The sequence below is a fragment of the Polypterus senegalus genome, chromosome 6 (genome assembly GCF_016835505.1).
Source record: "Polypterus senegalus isolate Bchr_013 chromosome 6, ASM1683550v1, whole genome shotgun sequence".
NCBI lineage: Eukaryota > Metazoa > Chordata > Cladistia > Polypteriformes > Polypteridae > Polypterus > Polypterus senegalus.
The window spans coordinates 1,794,166-1,815,560 of NC_053159.1; the positions used below are offsets into that span (position 1 = coordinate 1,794,166).

General features: G+C 42.4%; 1 protein-coding gene across 4 annotated transcripts in view; it reads left to right on the forward strand.

Moving 5' to 3' along the window:
• hspbap1 (hspb associated protein 1) overlaps window positions 1-21,395 on the forward strand; it is a 103,176-nt gene that overhangs the window by 46,447 nt on the left and 35,334 nt on the right. For all 4 annotated transcript variants that reach the window (XM_039755231.1, XM_039755230.1, XM_039755232.1 and 1 more), the window contains exons 4-5: window positions 9,410-9,546; window positions 12,464-12,635. In XM_039755231.1, the coding sequence (XP_039611165.1) occupies window positions 9,410-9,546; window positions 12,464-12,635 (309 nt within the window). The remainder of the gene's footprint in view (window positions 1-9,409; window positions 9,547-12,463; window positions 12,636-21,395) is intronic.

Consider the following 21,395-nt stretch of genomic DNA (forward strand, 5'->3'; position numbering starts at 1 on the left):
TATCCTGTGTCAACCCTAATAATTTGAAAGTTGAAGTTGATTCAAATGTCCAGTTTTCTTCAATTCCTTTTCGTTTTGATCATGAAATATTTTTTGGACCACTTCATCCGCCATTTTGTGTGTTCACAGTCCCTGCTATTTTTGGTGCCTGTAGTTCAAACTAATGTGCCAGTTGTTAGAAGCGTGTCCTCTAAGGTCATAACCTTTGATCACAACGCAAGATGATTCATAAAAACACGTACTTATCCAAAATGCAGAATAAATACCCAAATCTCTAATTGATATCCTAATTCTTCTAAGTTTGTTTTTCTGGTATTTTGACTTTTGCTGCTGTTCTTGACCACAAATTTTGTTGTATGATTTGGCTTAGACGTTCGTTATCTTTGGGCGCCCCGTTCTGGGTTTCACTCCTCTCCTGGCTCACTCTCAAGTGTTCACAGATATAACTTTTTACGTTTAACGTTACGCCGTGATGCCATATTTGTTTTTTTGTATTAGCCGTCATCTTAGAGCTCGGTGTCAGATGTGTTTCCAAGGTGATTGCTCCTCCCAGAGGTTTTGTAATGTATGATGTCATCAAAGCTTTGGGTAAAAGGTCACGCTTGACATTCCATTGCTCTCCAAGGTTAATTTATATCTCTGAGTTGAAATCTTTGCTAACCGTGCTCCTGGTTAAAGAGTTCAAGTGTTTCTTACAGGCCTTCGAATGTTGGTTAGCGATTTATGTTCGATGACAAATCAGTTTGGCTTTCTGGTATTGAACTTGACGTGTTCATCTTTTGGGTCCTTACCATTCATAAACCTACTGTCTCAACCTTAGTCAGTAAAGACAAAAAAATCGCTTAGACAAATAATGATACAGGAAGTTAGTTACCCTGATGCAGGTCCGATACCACAAAGTGCCAGGGACCGAAAAAATATTTTGTTGTAATGAAAATTTTATAGTAATCAGATTCTGAATTTGTCGCTGTAGTGGTTTCTTTAACTTGTGTCCAGGCATTTGCAATCATTTCAATAGCTTCTTTCACATTAATTTTCATTTCCTCATGTCTACAAGTTATGCTGCCGAGAATTTTTCTCAGCATTTCCTTACGATAATACACATTCAGGGTGTGAATGATGCCCAAATCACCCATCGAGATCTTTTCAGAGTTCCATCGGCGGCAAGCCAGTGCAGCACTGTGAGGATAAACAGTCTTGCACAGACGCGGTGATTGCACTTTGAGACAGTCTACGCCGTGTCGTCCCGTTGGGGGGTCCCAAAAGAGTTTAAAAACCTCACAACAGTGACTTTGCTTTTCCTTGAATGAGTGGCCCACTAATAGGAATGTTTCTTGAACGAGCATCACTGAACCACATAAAAACTGCTTTTTCAACGTCTTCAAATGCAGCACTTTGCATACGTTTGCGCTGAAGCCCATGGTGTGCAACCCGAGATTTTTCTTCTGTTTTCTTTCAAGAAAGTTGACAGTGTCGATGGTGAAATTCAAATTCACTGTCACTGTCTATTTTTCTTTTTGTTGGAAGCGAGAACCACAAAAATATCGTTATTCTAATTTGAACTGTTGTCCTTTTTTCGTGTCTGCCATTTCAATAGGAGGGTGACAATGAGTTAAATTGCAATGGATGTTTTTCAAATGTTGAAGAGCAATAAGCAAAAGGTATCACTGCAAACCACAGAAAACAAAAGCAGCAAAAAAAACAGTCCGAGGAAAGTTTGAAGAAAGAGAAAAATGTACAATGTTTCTGTTCAGGGATCGTTGTGCACAACTGAGCTGCGACCACAGAACATTGTAATGAAAGTATCTGCCGAATGTATTTTGTAGTAATGAGATTCTTATAGACTCTGTCTTATGGGGAAACTGTCGGGACCGTAAAAATACTTTGTTGTAATGAACATTTTGTCATAATGATGTTCGTTGTAACTAGTGCTGGGCAGTGATTTCAATTTTTAATTGCATGAGACAATCACAACAATCACATTGTTATTTGCAAAATTCAGTAATGAACTCAAAAGTAGTGTATTGTGTGCATTTGGTTTGCAAACACTTTAAACAAATAAGGTGCTTTTAACAGCAGTATTCCCTTTACATAGCAGCAGTTAAAAGATTTCTTGTAAACCTCAACTTAAACATTAATGTAATCAAATATAAAACCAAAGCTATTTGTCACAGCCAGGGCATTAACGTTTTATCGAGTTTGTTCCACGATCACAACATTTCAACAGGCACCTTCTGAGCAGCAGCAAGTTAACATTTTTAAATTGGTTTTCTTTTTTATCTGAACAGATACCAACAGAAACATTTTCTTTTATCAGGGAGCAGCATAAGCAGTCGTAAGTTCAGTAGCAACTCTTTCAGGGCTAATATTTTTTTCTAAAAAACGCAGTTTTCTGAAAAGAGCACAAAGCTATGGTTTCACACATAAATTGTCTGTTGCTGCCTGTTGTGCCAGCTGTCGGTGCCTGTTTGCAGTTTGTGGCAGCAGAGGCGGCTCGACGGCCAGCAGGAATACACATTGGGCTGGCTGCCTGGCTTTCTTTGTGAGACGCAATATGGTTTATACCTCCTGTCATCGTAAGTGCCCTCCCTGGTGAATGTTACCATCGGTGCATCAGCTACACAGACATGTTCAGCACCACGATCAGCTGGGGACCAATCAGCTGATGTTGGTACCTCACTTTCGTTTTCGATCTCCATCTCTGGATCACTTGCATCAAAATCAGAGTCCGGCAAATCAGAGTCCGATTCAGCGATAATACAAAAAGAGTCATCCATGGAGTATTTTGCTTTGCGCATTCACTTTGGTGTCTCTCCACATGCCATTTCAGAAGCTGTTTGCTCTTTGCTACTCATTCACACACAGGGAATCGAGATCAAATCAACAAAGCTGACTTTCCTTCTGGCAAAGCGTATCAAAAAGCACTGCAGCAAGAAGATCACTGATCTCTATCGATGGCTAGCGAGACTGAGGCTTTCAAAATAATAACAACAAAAACTGCGTTAACGTGCGATAAAATAATTGTCAGCGTTAATGTGTTAACGCAATAATAATGCGTTAACTTGCCCAGCCCTAGTTGTAACAGAATTCGACCTGTATATTGTAACATAAGACAAGACACGTTGTAAGTTTTGGGGTCTTCCGCCCCGTATACTGTAACAGAAAAAAACAGCAGTCAATCGCTTTACAAACATAGAAAGCAAAAAAGACAAATGAGGGGAGAAATGGACGGGCTTTTTATGAGGGCGGACCGGAGATTGATGTGAAGGATGCTGGGTATTGGTGATGGATTCTGGGAACTGATGTCATCAAGGGGTCATCGGAGGGATTAAATAGACCCGGAAGTGCGTGCTTCCTATAGCCGTCATGGCGTTCGCTTATGTCTCTGAGGCCTCGGGCTTTCTGAAGAAGGAAAGAAAGAGAGGTTAGTACCCCGTCGTAGACCCCTCGCGGCACGTTTTCCGTAACAACCCGGGTCGATCCGCTGTTCCCCAAGCACTCGTGCGTGACAATATACAAACCCTCCAAATTATCCAGTAACCTTGAAACAAAATGTAATACAGAGTAGCAGACATTAACATCTGTCAAATTTATAAAGTCTTTAGAAAGTAGCCACAAACGTGGATGATGTTTGACCCGTAACACCGTCATTGCGCCGATGATGTCACACAATATGACTTTCAAGGGCGTGTGAGTGGCACACAGGACAGCAGTAACCCAAAGCCAAATTAAAGCGGCGTTGCAGTAAATCCGATGTCCCATGCCACAGCTGTACAAACAATCTTTATAAGAGATGGGAATTTGTACAAATTATACAAGAGGCCGCGCTCCTGTGCAGACTGCACGATTGTCTTTAATCTGCCACGTGTTTTGCCTCCCTGGCCTAAGACTTCTTGTATTTACTTGTTGGTATTTCTTTTCTTTTCTTTTCTTTCTTCTTTTTTTTACAATGTTGAATATCTATTAACAAATACTTGACCTCCAGTATCTCTGATGTCCCGTCACGCCTTTCATTTTTCTATAATATTCTGTGTCACAGCTGAGTAAGCTGTTTTGTGTTGTGTATGATGTGCCTTTAAAATACTACAAATTTCAGATGGTGAATTAAGTAAAGTTTGCTGTTTATTGATCTTTCTGTTGTTATTTTTAACAGTGAAAATGTCTTGACGCTCTCCATTTGCATGTTAATGCTACTCTCGGTAGACAGGCTGACAGACCCTGCAGGGATGTCGTTTCTTTTTTTTGCAGCCAAAAGCGTTTTGGCTCTTGTTAGCATTGTTTTACTTTTTCTTCCAGAAAGCGTTGCTGCTGCTGCCAAAGCTGGATGCTGTTGAATCGAGACTCCTGATTCGAGCTGAACGTCGAGCCAGCCTGGGGACCTTGTTTTACTAGGCATAGATGGATATCAAAGTCGCCTTGTTAGGCTTCCAAGTCGCCTGGCTCGATAAGGCATTGATTTTTAGATCTCTTTGGTAGCCGGGAGGCTACAGACTGAAAGTGGTTGTCCACTTTTTCTTCTTCTCCTCCTCCTTCTTCTTCTTTGTGTTGTGATTTCTGCCGCAATAAAGCACAAAATGGGAGTGGGCCTCAAACAAGTCAACACAAAATCCAGACCTCCCCTCTTTACAGGTTAGGGTTAGGGTTAGTGTGGAGTTGGCCTCATCCTAGACAGCCTTACCCCTGCTCAAATGGCAGGCTTTGGCCTGCATTGGCCCAGAAAGGCTGAGGATTATTTACTCAAGAGTTTAAAGTTCACATAATGGAGAAAAGGAAAACTACATGAGCTGCCCTGCAAAGCAAAGACCAGGAGAAACGTGAAGCAAGCGAGGTTGGAAATGAAAGTCAATCGTATCTTTTAAACAAATTGGGAATGTAATCAAAAAAATCGAAAGTCAGAACCAAGAGCTAGAGATCAGAAACTGGGAAGACAAACTTCAGAACAGGACAAACACTTGGAAAATACATTTTAATGGAGAAAAGTGCAAAGTGGGCAAAGGAACATCAATTAGAAGTACAAGATGGGAGACGCTGAGCTACAGGAAGTGACCTTTAAAAAGGATTTAGTGGTTAGGTTGACATGACATGTTTATTGTCTTAAGCAGTGTGCAGAAAGTGATTTAAAAAAAAAAAATGTTAAGCTATGACATTATGCTGTGATGGACGGCCAGCAGCTCATCCCAGCCGACGCATCCAAGACGCTAGATGGCATCTTCCCTGCAGCCTAGAGGTGCCCCAGATTCCCGCAGGGCATCTTGGGAGATGGAGTTCGGTTTCACAGCCCTGCTGGGTGCCGTGGATGCCACCGTGTGACGCTGCATGGAGACGCAGGGATTTTTATTTTCCCTATAGCCCGGAAGTACTTCTAAGTCATGAGGAAGGAAGAACAGAAGCTATTAAATCACATGGACAGAAGGACAGGAGCACTTCCAGGTCAAGGACTATATAAGGGACTATGCGAGACCCAGCAAGCTGAGCTGGAGTTGGGAGGGAGTGCGACGGAGCTGCTGGGAGAGGAGGATTGATTTATTGAATTGTATTACTGATTATTTGTGTATTGTGGTGGACGTGGTGCTTTAGAGGCACTATATTGAAGAAAATTAAAATACTTCTTGATGCTTTTAAACCAGTGTCTGCATCTGTCCGTTGGGTTTCATGGGGCAACAGCGCCCTCAAGCCTCCACATATTGACAATACTTAGACTAGACTTAGATTAGTGAGGTCACATCAGGAGTATCATGTGCAGTTCTGATCACCGTGCTACAAGAAAGGCAGAGCAGTACTTGAAGCTGTGCGGAGGTGCATCCCAGGACTTAAGGACATGTCCTACTGGGACAGACCCGGAGAATTTCACCTGTTTAACGTCAAGCAGACAAGACCGTGGAGTGACCTCATCCAGGTCATCAAAATTCTCACTGGCATCGATAAGGCAGATCCAGCAGAATTCTTTTAACGGTGAATCCCAGGACACCAGTGGAATGAAGAGGAAGTGTATTTAGGAACAAAGCCAGGAAGCTCTTTTTTACAGAAAGGATTGTGGGAACAAAATATCAAGACCTGAAGCTGAAGCACAAACCTCGACAACCTTTAAGAAGGGTCTGGAGGAGATGCTGTCACAAAGGCAAGAGTGAGGATTCAGTTAACGAGAAACATAGAAAACCACAGTCTTTTAAAAACTCACTGATTCAAGCTCTATCAGTAATACTCGAATAAAACATGGCCGCTGGAGCCTCCTAATGAGGTCAGGGTCATGACCTCTGTGGACACGCCCCCGGCAACCAGAGGACACATCATGGAGATGGAATACTCAAAATGCTGGCATCCTGAGAAAAGACAAAATGGGAATACATTTAAAACTATCTTAAGGTTTAGAATTTCTCTCTGTCAAAGAACAGATATAATTAGCTGGTACAGTTTTATAAATCAGAGATCATATCACCTTAAAACCTTTAGACCAAATTCAAAACTAACTTTACAATTTAATTTAATGAGTGCACAATAAAAGCACAAATGCAAAACAGGAAAATGGAGCAAAAACCGGCAAACTAAACCAAGAATCGCATTTCAGAGGCCGTACCTTTAAAGAGGCAAAGGGTCAACAAGTCAGGAAATCCACCAATCAAAAACTGAAGTGAGAACACAAGCAGGAGTCAAAAGCAAAGAGTAACTGGAGTGTCATCAGCTACCTAATCAGCTCCACATACAGGAGGCAGGGCAGATAAGTCAAGCTATAACTTGGTGATGTTACATTTTTAAATTTTAAAAGGGTTACCGATTGATACGATATTAGGTTGTCTATGTGAGTTTCGCCCGGGTGCTTCAGTTTCCTCCCCCTGTCCAAAGACATGCATGCTTGTGTGTGTGTGTGTGTGGTTGCCCTGTCCAGGGTTTGTGCCTGCCTTGTGCCCTGTGCTAGCGTGGACAGGCTCCAGCATCCCTGGTTTAGAAAATGACATGACAGGACAGGACTGTATGCCCATTGCACCTTTAGTGGCCGTGAACAACTGGCTGGTGCCTAATTATTGCGTGTTCACGGTCACAGTGTGCATCAAATCTAAATCTGTAACAATTGGGAAAAGAAGATTTTGCATTTTGTTTATTGTGTCTCTGCAAGGAGCAATTTCTGCTCGTAACACTAGTGTGTTTTAGTGGTTGGAGAAACGTCCGTCTACTTGTGGTGTGAAGGATGCGTTGATTGGAGCACTGAGAAGTGTAAGGACACCAGAATCTGTCAGAGGGTGAGGAGGGCTGTAGACGTTCAGCACGATGCCAGTCAGTTGCATTAGACGTCAAGCTGGACAGTTCAATGGGTTATTCGTCTCCAGTTATACATTTAGTTACCTGTATCAAATACAAAAAGAGCAGACATTTTTATAACTCGCTTAGCTATGCAACTCAGCTTTTCTACTTGACTTGTTAAATGAAGACTGCGATATGCTAAACTACTTCTGAACTGATAAAGAAAAACGCATTGAAAATAATGGAGCTCATTTGAAACAGGCTATTTTTTTTTTACAGATTATTTTATTTAAGACAAGATAAATAGACCGCATTGATTCATCATTTTTTGACCACTTTATGTCTTATCTGATGCCGTGAGTCAAGTGGCCAAGTTAAGTGACCGTTTATGCTGTCCTTTTGAATTCATCACATTCTCGCACTGCACCCGTTTTAAAGAATTTATTTTTCTCAGCCTCACTAAAGCTTGCACCGCACTTTTACACTGGCAGCAGGATATCTCAGCCATCTAGTCGCTGTTTTGAATGATAATTATTGCTTTATTATCAACTGGCGGCCTGTAGCAGAATAAATGTAAAAGATATTTTTGATAGCCCTTGCCTTTTGTGTACCTGCTGTGTTCCATCTACACCATTCTTCGGTATCCTCGTGTGTCTCAACGACTCTTACCCAGCACTTTCTCTCTTGAACGCTTTCCCATAAGGCCTCCTTCCCAGACTGTGTCATTCTGAGGTGCCTTGCTTACCTCCAGTCTGTTTTTTGACTACCACCAATGGTCAATGGGCCCCCTTTACCCCCGTGATGACATCATTTATATTCTTTAAAATATTTCAGCTGTATTGAAGGTGACTCTCCGTGCTCCTCAGTGCTTTGATACGATCAAAGTGGAGCAGATGATATTATTTATCAGGACTTTCAGAAAGCATTTGATGAGGTGCCACATGAGAGGGTGGGCATCAAACTAAAAGAAGTGGCAGTTCAGGGTGATGTGCTGAGATGGGTGCAGAATTGGCTCAGGAAGCAGAGGGTGATGGTGTGAGGAACCTCAAATGGCTGATGTTAAGAGTGGTGACCAGCAGGGGCAGTGTGGGGGCCGCTACTATTTTTAATATATATATATATATATATATATATATATAAATGCGTTAGATAGGAATATAAGAAACAAGCTGGGTAAGTTGGCAGATGATACCATGATAGGTGGATTAGTCGATAATTTGGAATCCGTTATATCATCACAAGACTTGGACAGCAGACAGGCTCGGGCAGATGAAATTTAATGTCAGTAAATGTAAAGAATTACATTGTCTGGTCTGAAAATCGAGAGTCCACCTTATGAGAAGGACTTAGGAGTAACAGTGGACTCTAAGCTATCGACTTCTAGTCAGTGTTCAGGAGCCATTAAGAAGGCTAACAGAATGTCAGGTTATATAGCGCCTTGACGTGTGCAGTACAAGTCACAGGAGATTCTGCTCAGGCTTTATAACACACTGGTGAGGCTTCATCTGGAGTACTGGGTGCAGTTTGGGTCTCCAGGCCACAAAAAGGACATAACAGCACAAGAGAAGGTCCAGCGAAGAGCGACTGGGCTGATTCAGGGCTACAGGGGTTGAGTTATGAGGAAAGATTAAAAGAGCTGACTGAGCCTTTAGAGTGGTGAAGAGGAGACCTGACTGACTGACGTGTTTAAAATGATGAAGGGAATTAGTCCAATGGATCGAGATGGTGACTTTAAAATGAGTTCATCATTTCTTTACACAAAGAACAACAGAAAATTGGAATAACGTTTACTGTGTTTTTATTATATGGCGGCTGTTAATTGTAAATGTGTGTCTCTGCTGTCATTACTTGTGGTAAGCCTCAGCTTGGGCTCCAGTATGGTAACAATTTCCTTATTGGGGTCCTCAGATTAAAAAGTTTAAGAGCCTGAGGTTCATTACATTGCGTCTGCACCAACATGTTAATGCCAGGTAGATCTTGCAATCTCCATTCTACTGTGCATGAAAACTTGACATTAACCATTTTTCTTAGCCATCACCATAAACTGTGCTGGGTGAGTAATGGGCTGCAAATAGTTTTATTTTTGGTGGCCTATTCCTTTACTGCTTTTGAAACATGCGGGATGTAGATTGTGTCATTCTCTCATAATTCTTCCTGTTTTTCTTTCAAACAGGACATAAAGTGGTCGGATTTTGGATTTCCTGGTAGAGATGGCAGAGCGAGTACACTGTGGATTGGAACGGAAGGTGCAAACACGCCATGTCACCTTGACACCTACGGGTGTAACTTGGTGCTTCAGGTGCAAGGAAGGTACGTGAGCTTTGATGCAGCGATTGTGCTGGCAGTCAGACTTGCGAGGACCTCTCGGCCGGCCCTGTGTAGTTTTCCTACTATGGCCGCATTACATTGTCTTGTAACAGATGCATGGTGAGCAGGTCCTTTCAGATTCTGTCCAGCTCATCTGTGCTCTACGATTAGCGCTCAGTCACACGGAGTTAATAGACAAAAGCATAATGGCCTCTTCCATAGATAATTCAGCTTCATTGTACTGAACTCAGACAAAAATGTCCTTTTGTGTGTTTTTTTACACTTTTTCTTTATGAACAGTTCTTTTCTCTTTGCAAACTCTATGACTCTTTAAACTGACCATTGTTCATTTTGATACCAACGGCTTTTGTTAATGGTCTTTCATTGTGTTATTTTTTTATGTCTACTATCCGGTATGTCTTAATTAGGTAAAACCGAGTGAATGTCGCCATGCACACTAATGCCAGGAGCACTGCCAGTTTTCACAGCATCCCCAGCCTCACTACAACGCTGAATGACATTTCTTTTCCTTTATTACAATACCAGCAAAAGGAGGTGCTGCTGGGTTTAAGTTACAAAGAGTTGCCTTTAATGTCTTCAGACTCAATCCAGAGTCTGAGTTCAGATCCCAGCATGCTCTCTGTCAGCGCAAAGCGCACGTGATGGGGGTGTCTCTTGGTAACTCTGGTTTCTCCTTACATCCAAAACACATGCATGTGAGGTTAATTAGCTCAGTGAGCGTCGATGAACAGTCGGTGGGTGTGAAATTAGGGCTGAACGACGAATTGTAGTTTTGAATCAATTTGATATTTAAGGAAAATCCAAATGCACAAGCCGATGTCACGATGTTCAGCACTTTAATTTGATTTTATTCAACTTCTTCTGAATATGAAATAAAATCCGCAAAATCTCCAGCTGTCTTTCAATTTTTGCCCATGTCAGCAATGCCCATGTTGCTTGGTGGTGATGAGCATAAAATAATAGAGCAAGAATCAGGAGAGGAAGAGTTTAAAACAAGTAAGTTTTGCTGTGTTCTTTGCATGTGGTTTGGCTTTACCTGGGGTGACAATCCAAACAGTAAAACATCTAAAGATAAAACGCATCACTAATACGGCCGCTCGAGCACGTGTGGCACCTGAAATGTGCCCTGTTGCCTCCCTGGCAAAATGGGCTTCCTGCTCAGCAAAGTTCCGTATTGTGTTTGGTGTTCCATGTTATACTGTATGAGCGGATGAGCTACACGTGGAAGGTGACTTTACCGTATTTCACGACTCACATTCACCCTCTTAACTTGTAAACTCAAAATATTTGTGCATCATCAGTGGTCAAATAACTACACTAACTGGCAATTCACAGCACCCCAGAAGTAACACGTACATGTAGTGTAAGCCCTCGTCCGTCCGTCCGTCCGTCCACTTCGTGTGGTCTCTGGCACTGAAACGTTACCAGCAGGAATTAAAACAGCAGCCTTCATGGTTTCCTTTTGTTTGAATAATTTAACGTTTCTGCATTGCTGTCCATTTTAATTTTCATTTTGAGTTTGTATTTTTATTTAGCAGGTGAATGAGCTTCCTAATTACAATGATGGTGCATTCAATCTCTTTGCATTTGTTGTGCTGGTGAATCTGTTAAGATTATCGAAAGTCAATTGTACAACCAAATTACTTTGTGAGCAGAGTTTAGTCATAGGATAATGAAATATCAATTAATGAAATAAATAATCTGCATGTTTTTGCAATGGCACATTTTAACCAGGAGATGTTCCTTCACTGCTCATTGGGACTGAAGGTGAAAGTAAAGCTTTGTTGGGTGGTTGAAATGGCGCCACATCCACCAGTGTGTCACCAGCCTTCTCACCCCGTACAGATTCTTCCCTGTTGATATCCTATAGGAGGAAGGATTTAAGAAGCGTAAATGAGTGTAGGTTATTGAGCGGTGGTTGATGGGCAGAAATGGCAATTTTGTCCATTTCAAATGAAATCTACAGCATAATAAAGTGCCAAATGTGACTCTCACCTGTGTCTCAAGATCAGATTGATGCTCTCAGCCAGGAGTTTAGAATAAAGGCTAGGATTTCTCTCACCCAATAAAGAATGAAGTGCTGTTTCTTCCATGTCCTGGAATGGAAAATGGATGGATGAATTTTATAGAGCGTGCCACCCTAAAGTGCTTTTCAGTAAGATGCAGCAGTGCAGAGTTGGCGCAGTTATCAGAGAAAGTCTGTCTAATACTCTCAGATTGTAGCGGGACTGCTTTACTCGCTGCTTCCTGGAGAAACGTATCCTGTTACTAAGTCTTTCACTTTTACATGCAAATACGGGCCAATTGGAAAGCTCAAGGATGACAGTATTTTAATAGGGAGGAGATAACCAATAGCCACAAAGAGTGAGTAGTAAGTGGCACGACTGGCATTAGCTCTGTGCCAGCAATTAGAGACCCTTATTTACAAATAGATAAAAAACAAAATGAGCCTTAATAGCAGTTAGTAAACAGTAATGTGATTGCTGGTGTTGTGGCACACTCAATATGCCCACGTCTGTGTGTCTATCCCATCTCTGTACTCTTTACACCTTCAAAAAGGCACATGCTGATCAAAATGGCACGATTTTTCTTTTCTTACATTCACTAACAATTAGGGTACTGATTCAGTTAACTTGTTTGTATGCCGACTAACGGCGCAAACTACCCACAGGCCCTCCTGAATGTGTTGTATTGTGTCAGCAACTATCCATTGTGTTTATCACGTCATTTTCAAATTGTCTTTGTTTTTCGATTTACCTTTGTACATGGAGGGGAGTGGGAATTGCACGGCTGTAATTGATGGTTGAACTGCTGTTGCTGAGGCCCTTGACCTAAACAGGTTTGAAGAGAAGATCTCCAGGTTGCAGAGGTAACTGATCTCGTATTTATGTCTTCACAGGAAACGATGGCTCTTATTTCCTCCTGACGACACTCCATATCTTTATCCAACAAGGATTCCCTACGAAGAATCGAGTGTCTTCAGCAAAGTGAACGTGGCCAATGCAGATCTCCAGCGCTTTCCTGCTTTTATCAATTCCAGGGCACATGTGGTCACACTACACCCAGGACAGGTACTTGTTGTGTTGTTTTTTTATATATCACAACTGAAGTGGGTAATCTGGCTTCAGAATCTAATTATTATTATTATTATTATACATTTTATTTAATTGCACCCTTCAAAACACTCAAGGTCCGATTACAGAGCATAAAACAACCTGCCAAATATTAAACACTATTAAATATCATAATAACAGAAAGGTCTAGAAAAAGCAAGTTGACAAATCTAAGCTTTTCAAAGATTAAAATTGAGTCAGAAGAGCTGATATGTGAATGAAGCCAATTCCAAACTGCACAGCTAAAAGCCCACCCTCCTCTTGTGGAAAGTCAAAAAGAAGGAACAACAAGAAAACCAGCATCAGGAAAACGGAGTGACATACTGAAGACGATTCGACACGTAGACCTGGGTCAGATGACGGAGGGCTTTGTAGGTCCCAGACTCCTGTAGTTGGTCCCATGTTTAAGAGGCAGGCAGGCAGTGACGTTTATGAAGAACAGGTAGAATGTGACCGCAGGTTTTAGTGTAGCGTGGTGCTGCATTCTGAGTCAACCAATGGCTGTTCAGCAGCTTGTTAGGATTACGAGACCAAAGGGCATTCCAATAATCTCATCTTGAAGTAATGAATGCAAGAATCAATATTTCAGTCGAAGCGTAAGAGAAAGAGGAATGTAATGGAGAAATGTTGAAAAGATGATAATAAGAAACCTGAAGTACAGAATTAATATCAGATTGAAATGAAAGAGAGCTGTCAAGGATAGCACCTGATCTTTTAACCTGGGTACAAAGTGGCATTGGAGAACCGTCAATACACATACAAATGCTACCAGATTGTACAGTAGGAGAGTGGATTTTGAGCCTATTAGTAGAATTTCAGATGGTTTGTCAACCAAGTTTTACATGAGAACAAAAGAAATCTGACAAAGTCCATCAAGCTTGCGTGTTTAGCAAATAGCTAAGGTGTGCCAGTATCTCATTCAGAGCCTTCTTAAAGGTTGTCAGGCTTTCTGTTTCAACTCCATGTCTCGACAGTTTGTTCCAGCTTCCAGAAGTGCTTCCTGGCTTCCATCCTAAATGCACTTCCCCTTAATTTCGACTGGTGTCTTGGAAAGAGTTCTGCTGGATCTCCTTTATTTACACCTTTAAGGATTTTGAAGACCTGAATTAGGTCCCCACACAGCCTCCTGTGCCCAGGCCTACACAGATTAAATTCTGTGAGCGTGTCAGAATATGACACAGTTTTCATAATTTGTCATTTAATATCCATACCAGTTGGACCATTGCTTTTTTTGTCATATAAATGGCAGGCTAATAATGGTGCCATGTACCCAGCCAGTTAACAATTGATTCTGTAAGTGTTCCTTCTCAACCTCGCACATGTTGTACATCTTTATTGTTGAATGGTGCCACTTGTGACCTCCTGGTCCAAGCTATTTATTTTTCCTTCTGTTTTACTTTGTAAAAATCTCCCATGATTTATTGCAGCCTTTCCATTGCACAGCTTACTCCAAGTCGTGTTGTGAGTTCAGAATGACATTATTCGAGATTTTAATGCATTATATCCACTCAGTAGTAATAATCCTGATACTAAAGTAAGAAGGCGAGGCCTTTAATCTTTCTAACGCACTCTTTATGCTGATTGATCTGTCTGCCTAGCGTGAAATTATAGTCCCAAATCTGCTTAATCCATTTCATGGTGACAGCGTGCCAGAGTCAATCCCAGCAGCACTGGCCACAAGGTAGGAACTCTCTGTTATGCCAGGCCTAACTTCACCCTAACTGCTCCTTTTCCAGCTCCTTGGCATTACGTTCAGTGGAGGCTTCAACACTCGAGTCCTCTTTGAACCCTCACTTCTGCAGCTTTGTTGTTGCTTATTTTCTGTTGGACTGCCTGGGTCTTTTTTGACTCTTCCGTAGTCTGTTCCCGATGTTTCTACCTTTTTTGTCAGATCAACTAAACTTTATTGCCATGAAACAAAACAGAATTTTTCTTGGACCTCAGTGGTACATATATGATAGTGTTGTCAAGGCTGAAAAATGGGTGCAGGCCTCAAAAAACAAACACGGAAAGCTAGATCTGCCCCTCTGTACAGGTCTGGGCTCACTGAACGGGCCTCACCCGAGGAAGCCCAGCCCCAAACTTACACACTCATATCTGTCAGGATGCGTCACAGGATGCTGGTGTGACTGTGGTGGTGGTAGGGATGTCAAACTACACAAATGCCAGTCATAGGAGTGTGCCACATCTGCCCCGACTCTCTCAGATTACATAAGTAAGGGCAGGAACAACTGAAATGACTGAAAATCACTGAAAACACACATTCACCTGCCCGGCATGTCTTTGGACTGGGGGGGAGCTAGAAGACCAGGAACAAAGCCACTTAGACACAGGGAAAGCGTGCTAACTCCACGCATGGGGCACCCAGCACTTGAATGCCAGTCTCCTTATTGCAAGGCAGCAGCACCACTACGCCCTCTACTGGAGCAGTTTTGAATACAACCAGCAGCCTTTTAAAATGAAGTTTCATTGGAGCTGAATCTGCCGTTTTTAAGTTTTCTGCTCACAGACAGACAGACAGACTGACAGATAGGCACGTGCCATTCTGAAAAAGTGTGTTCAGGAACACTTAAAACATTTACATGTCTTGAAAACTCAACTTTGATAAATTGAGACCACTGGAGTCACCGTGTGCCTGTCATGAATTTTAATTTTTTTGATTAGTTTTTGAAAGTTCCTCCTTTTAGCCACGTTTGCTCGAATTATCCAAAAATGTCACTGATGCACTGTGGCTGTTTTCGAATGCAAGTAAGATCAAAGCTCTAATTTTATTTCACCCGTTGAAGCTGATTGCCTGAATGTCTCCTGGCCATCCTAATAAGAGCGCCTTCTGAAGTGAGCTGCTCGGTAAGCTGATTAAAACCGCGATTGGCTGTGCATGTGAACAGATGCTCTCATGACTGCCGCCCGCCCGCTTGTCCCCTCGTTCGCGTGCTCTGCTGTTCCGTCGTGAAGGTTAACTTGATTTATTTATTTATTTATTTTATTTTTTTCATCTGCGCCTGCCATCAATCCATTAACAGATCGTGCGTGTGATTCTGACTCGCAGCCTCCAGGTGGGATTGTTGAGTGTCAGGGTTTTTTAACTTTATGTTGCCTACCAGTTGACCTGTATGTTGTGTACCTGTAAATGTGTACTGTATGTTTCTTTATGCCATTCGTTAAACAATCAAGAGTGAAAAAGCAGCCATTGATGTATGACCACAGCTTCTTGGCTAAGACACAGTTAGCGGTGGTTGAGCAGCTCGAGTCCGCCAGTGCTTCTAAACGTGGTCTACTCCTGAAACAATTAAGAAACTTCAAAATGAAGTTCAGGTAGGAGGGCAGGCATTGACCACCTAGCCAGTCTAAGAGTGCAGACCTTTGGCGTCTTTGTGTAAGCATTTTGGGTCTTCATAAATAGTAGGGTGTTGTACCACGTTAGCCATTATGGATGCAATGAGCAGTCAAGCAAAATGACTTTTTTATTGGCTAACTAAAAAGATTACAGTATGCAAGCTTTCAAGGCACCTCGGGCCCCTTCTTCAGGTGAGATGTAATCACATAATCTTCATTAAGAGTGTCTTGTAATTGTGATGGAATGACAGCCCACCCAGGGTAGCCCCTCTGCCTCCTACCTGTTGATGTGTAATGAAGCTTTGCCTCCATAGCAGGGTTAGATAAGGAAAGGATGGATAGAAGGTTTGCTATCTTTTGAATCTTAATATGAATTTATCAAGCTCATCACTCCAATCTCTCTTATTTATAGAGACATTTTATATATTGGCTACCATATAATTTCACGACCATAAGTAATGACATTATCAAACCAGACTGATCAGAATTTATTATGTTTTAAAGTTTCATCCGGGAGCAGCAGGTTCAAATGTAAAATCCCCCATTAAGCTTGACCACCCATCATTGATTCAAAGGACTGAACAGCTGCTGTTGATGTCCTCATGTGGCATGACTGTCGTTTTTCATGCTTTTTTTTCCCTTTTTTACTTTGACATGGGGGCAAAGGAGTGAGTGCCACACAGTATGCGCCCAGGACTCTAAGGCTTTGAGGCAGCAGTGGCAGCTAATGTGGCACTATGCTGCCCACTTGCTTGATAAATATTTAATTTTGGCTCTTTTATTGTCATTCACTGTAATATCCCCATTCGTTAAATATTAAGTAACACACTGGAGTATGTATTTTGAAATGGGGGTGAAAAGTTTAAACGTTGTTTTGGCAGTTCTGTGTGATCCATTCTTGGGTGTATGTAGTATAAGGTGAATGTGTGTTTGTTTGTTGGCTTGTTTGCAAATCCACACCATTTGTCAGAGATCCCCCATTTGTCCAGCAGAAGACCAAATGTGATATTTCATTCTGAACTTTAACTGGTACCGCCACCCCAGACCGTGGCAGTTACTCCTGCTAGTATTTGTGTTTACATACATAAACTTATATATTCGATATACTGCAATTATTTTGACATTGGAGAAGAAAGTGTACAGTGTATGTTGTTTCACCAATTGTATTGGGTCCATTTATCATGGCATGGATGAGTGCCAACGTATGGTACTGTACAGTGCATCCAGAAAGTATTCCCAGCGCTTCATCACTTTTTCCACATTTTCTTATGTTACAGCCTTATTTCAAAATGGATTCAATTCATTTTTTTCCTCAGAATTCTACACACAACACCCCATAATGACAACGTGAAAAAAGTTTACTTGAGGTTTTTGCAAATTTATTAAAAATAAAAAAAACAGAAATCCCATGTCCATAAGTATTCACAGCCTTTGCTCAATACTTTGTTGATGCACCTTTGGCAGCAATTCTAGCCTCAAGTCTTTTTGAATATGATGGCACAAGCTTGGCACACCTATCCTTGGCCAGTTTCGCCCATTCCTCTTTGCAGCACCTCTCAAGCTCCATCAGGTTGGACGAGAAGCGTCGGTGCACAGCCATTTTAAGATCTCTCCAGAGATGTTCAATCAGATTCAAGTCTGGCCACTCAAGGACATTCACAGAGTTGTCCTGATGCCACTCCTTTGATATCTTGGCTGTGTGTTTAGGTTCGTTGTCCTGCTGAAAGATGAACCGTCGCCCCAGTCTGAGGTCAACAGCGCTCTGGAGCAGGTTTTCATCCAGGATGTCTCAGTACATTGCTGCAGTCGTCTTTTCCTTTATCCTGACTAGTCTCCCAGTTCCTGATGCTGCCACCACCATGCTTCACTGTAGGGATGGTATTGGCCTGGTGATGAGCGGTGCCTGGTTTCCTCCAGACGTGATGCCTGGCATTCACACCAAAGACTTCAATCTTTGTCTCATCAGACCAGAGAATTTTGTTTCTCATGGTCTGAGAGTCCTTTGGGTTCCTTTTGGCAAACTCCAGGCGGGCTGCCATGTGCCCTTTACTAAGGAGTGACTTCCATCTGGCCACTCTACCATACGGGCCTGATTGGTGAATTGCTGCAGGGATGGTTGTCCTTCTGGAAGGTTCTCCTCTCGCCACAGAGGACCTCTGGAGCTCTGAAAGAGTGACCATCGGGTTCTTGGTCACCTCCCTGACTAAGGCTCTTCTCCCCTGATCGGTCAGTTTAGATGGCCGGCCAGCTCTAGAAAGAGTCCTGGTGGTTTTGAACTTCTTCCACTTACGGATGATGGAGGTCACTGTGCTCATTGGGACCTTCAAAGCAGCAGACATTTTTCTGTAACCTTCCCCAGATTTGTGCCTCGAGACTTTTCTGTGTCTGAGGTCTACAGACAATTCCTTTGACTTCATGCTTGGTTTGTACTCTGACATGAACTATCAACTGTGGGACCTTCTATAGACAGGTGTGTGCCTTTCCAAATCACGTCCAGTCAACTGAATTTATCACAGGTGGACTCCAATGAAATATCTCAAGGATGATCAGGGAAACAGGAGGCACCTGAGCTCAATTTGGAGCTTCATGGCAAAGGCTGTGAATACTTATGGACATGTGATTTCTCCATTTTTTTATTTTTAATAAATTTGCAAAAACCTCAAGTAAATTTTTTTCACATTGTCATTATGGGATGTTGTGTGTAGAATTCTAAGGAAAAAAATGAATGTAATCCATTTTGGAATAAGGCTGTAACACAACAAAATGTGGAAAAAGTGATGAAGCGCTGGGAATACTTTCCGGATGTACTGTATGTTGGTCTAACTTGGCAGTAACAGTGTCACTGTACCCTGCACATGTGGCCGTAAGACCACAACTTGTGACTTGTACGGGGTGTCCCAGAGCCCCAACCTCAGATACAGCCACTCAGACACCAGTCCCGGGTTTGAATGTCCTTTTGTTCAAAACAATACCTTTAAAGGTTCTTCTTCCAAAACACAATTCTCTCTCTCTCTCTCTTTCCTTCCTCCACCTTCTCCTGACTCCGACTCATAGAGTGAGGTGAGGAGACGTCTCCTTTTATGTTGGACCCTGGAGTTCTTCCAATGCTGAAATGTTGCACCCTGGAAGCACTTCTAGGTTGGGCAGAACTGGCATGAAACAAGCAAGTCCTTCCCTGACACCCAAGGGACCCAGCAGGGCTGCCTTTTAGAACTACACTTTACATGAAACCCACTTCCTATCATACTAGGGGATCAGCTGTTCTTGGCAGGCAGTCTCGCTCTGTCCATCCATTAGGTCTTCATCCTGACTGGGGAAGGGAATAGGAGCCATCATGGCTGGGATGGACAGTCCTTTACGCCATCCTTCCATACTGGCCTCTGGACCGGGTAAGGGACCACTCGGTCATCCATTATGTCTATCACATAGTATTATAATAAAACTGAGCACACCAGTGTCACTAAAATGTTAAATGATTCAAAGTTGTATACGTTGTTTAAGTTAACGTGTACGCCATTTAATCGTATGTATGTATTCTTAAAACAAAGAGGTCAGATAGACAGCATTGAAATCCCAGGCCCCAAACTGCATGTCATAAGGAAAGTGCAGTGCTGAGGTCAGAATTTCAGCATCAGCTGTTTACCAGATTTACCTGTTGTAGGCCTTCTTGAGCACTCAGACCACCTTGAGGGACCCTTCAGTATTGTGTGGATACAAAATAAATCTCTCAATCCCAATGGATCTCGATGCGGTTCTTAGTATTGTATACTAATGGCCACCATTTTCATTTTGAGCAAATCACTCCAGTAGACTTTACCTAACAGAGATGATGAGGTTGTCTTTTTGTGCACACCGGCCTGCCGTATTTACCTGCTAAAATCACAGCTTTATGTTATGAAAGCCATGCACTGGGCACATCACGACATGTAATGTTAGTATGTAAGCCATCGCATTTTTCGACTGTGAAGTCCATCATTCCTTTGTGTTGTGCGTTTAAGAGTTGTTATACCCTCATAACAAGCCATCATTTTTGTTATCCCGTTTGATTGATTGTTGTCATCAGCTAAATAATTTACTTCATTAACAATAAATCCAGTGTAGCTGTGTTACTGTTGGATTTATTGCTTAGAGAATTCGAAAGATTTAAGTGCCGATAAACGTTGGCCCTCAAGGTTTCCTTCCTTTTGTATAGAGGTGAGGCCTGTCTTCAAGTACGAGGACTGGACACTGCTGGCAACATGGCTGACACGTGGTCACGTCAGGTGACTGCCTTAGGGTCGCTCCTAGGAAGCTCAGAGTGGACTCCACGGTGCTGACTGGCTCTTCAACTCTGTAATCCAAAAGCCAGTAACAGTTGTCACCCCTTCTAGTCGACGTGATGGCTGAGTATGTCAGATCACAGAGCTAGAAATCACAGGGTATGTCAAATTAGACAACTGCGTGGCGTCTTTCTGGCACGTTTTTTCTGACAGCCAGTAACGTGCTGCCTAACTGAGCCAGGGTTTACAAGCTTGGAGAGTTCAGCTGCAGTCTCAGCCCTTGTGTCTTTATTCCAAACTATCACAGTACATGAAACACAAGACTTTAAACCAGTGCTCTTCCTTCTGTCTCCCATGTTTAAAATGCCCATCGTCCTTATTACTTGTGGCTGCATTATGTGCATTGTACTTCCAGCTGAGTGCTTATTGGTTACCAGCTCTCACACCACAACGACTTTGGACAAAACCAAACCTGTTTGAGCTGGACTGACTTGGTGGGGATGATACACTACGCCATCGATAGACATGGGAGACCACCGTGTCCGCCCCCAGCTACCTGAGATTATGGATATGAAGACTGTGCCTAAAAATCGATGGGCAAAGTCATGTGACCTGGCCTCAAGCTGTAAGGCGCTATAATGTAACAGAAACTGTTTATTAACGGGCCAAGTTTGATTGATGACATCACTATCATGATATGCTGGCTTGGCAGTTTCCTTACTGTCAGTTTGTCCTGCCATTGTCTGTTCCTTTTTATTATTTGCTTTCCTGAGATGCCTACGAGGCTAAGTCACTAATCATCCGCACTTTGATGATAAATTTGTTTCAGCTGCCTGTACAGCTTTCCCTGCGCGCGTGTGGACACGCAGCGTTTCTGTGGTAACAGTGGTAAAGTGTGGCCCCTGATCAGTCCGTTTCTCTTGTTGTCTTGTAGAGAAAAGTCAAGCAAAATGACCCCTTTGATTGGCTAACTAAAAAGATTACAATATGCAAGCTTTCGAGGCAGCTCAGGCCCCTTCTTCAGACGAGATGTAATCATGTCTTCTAAGAGTAAACATGGCTACTACGCTTTCCTCGGTCTGAAGGTGTACCAGGAGCCTGAAATGTTTGTCATTTTGTCAGA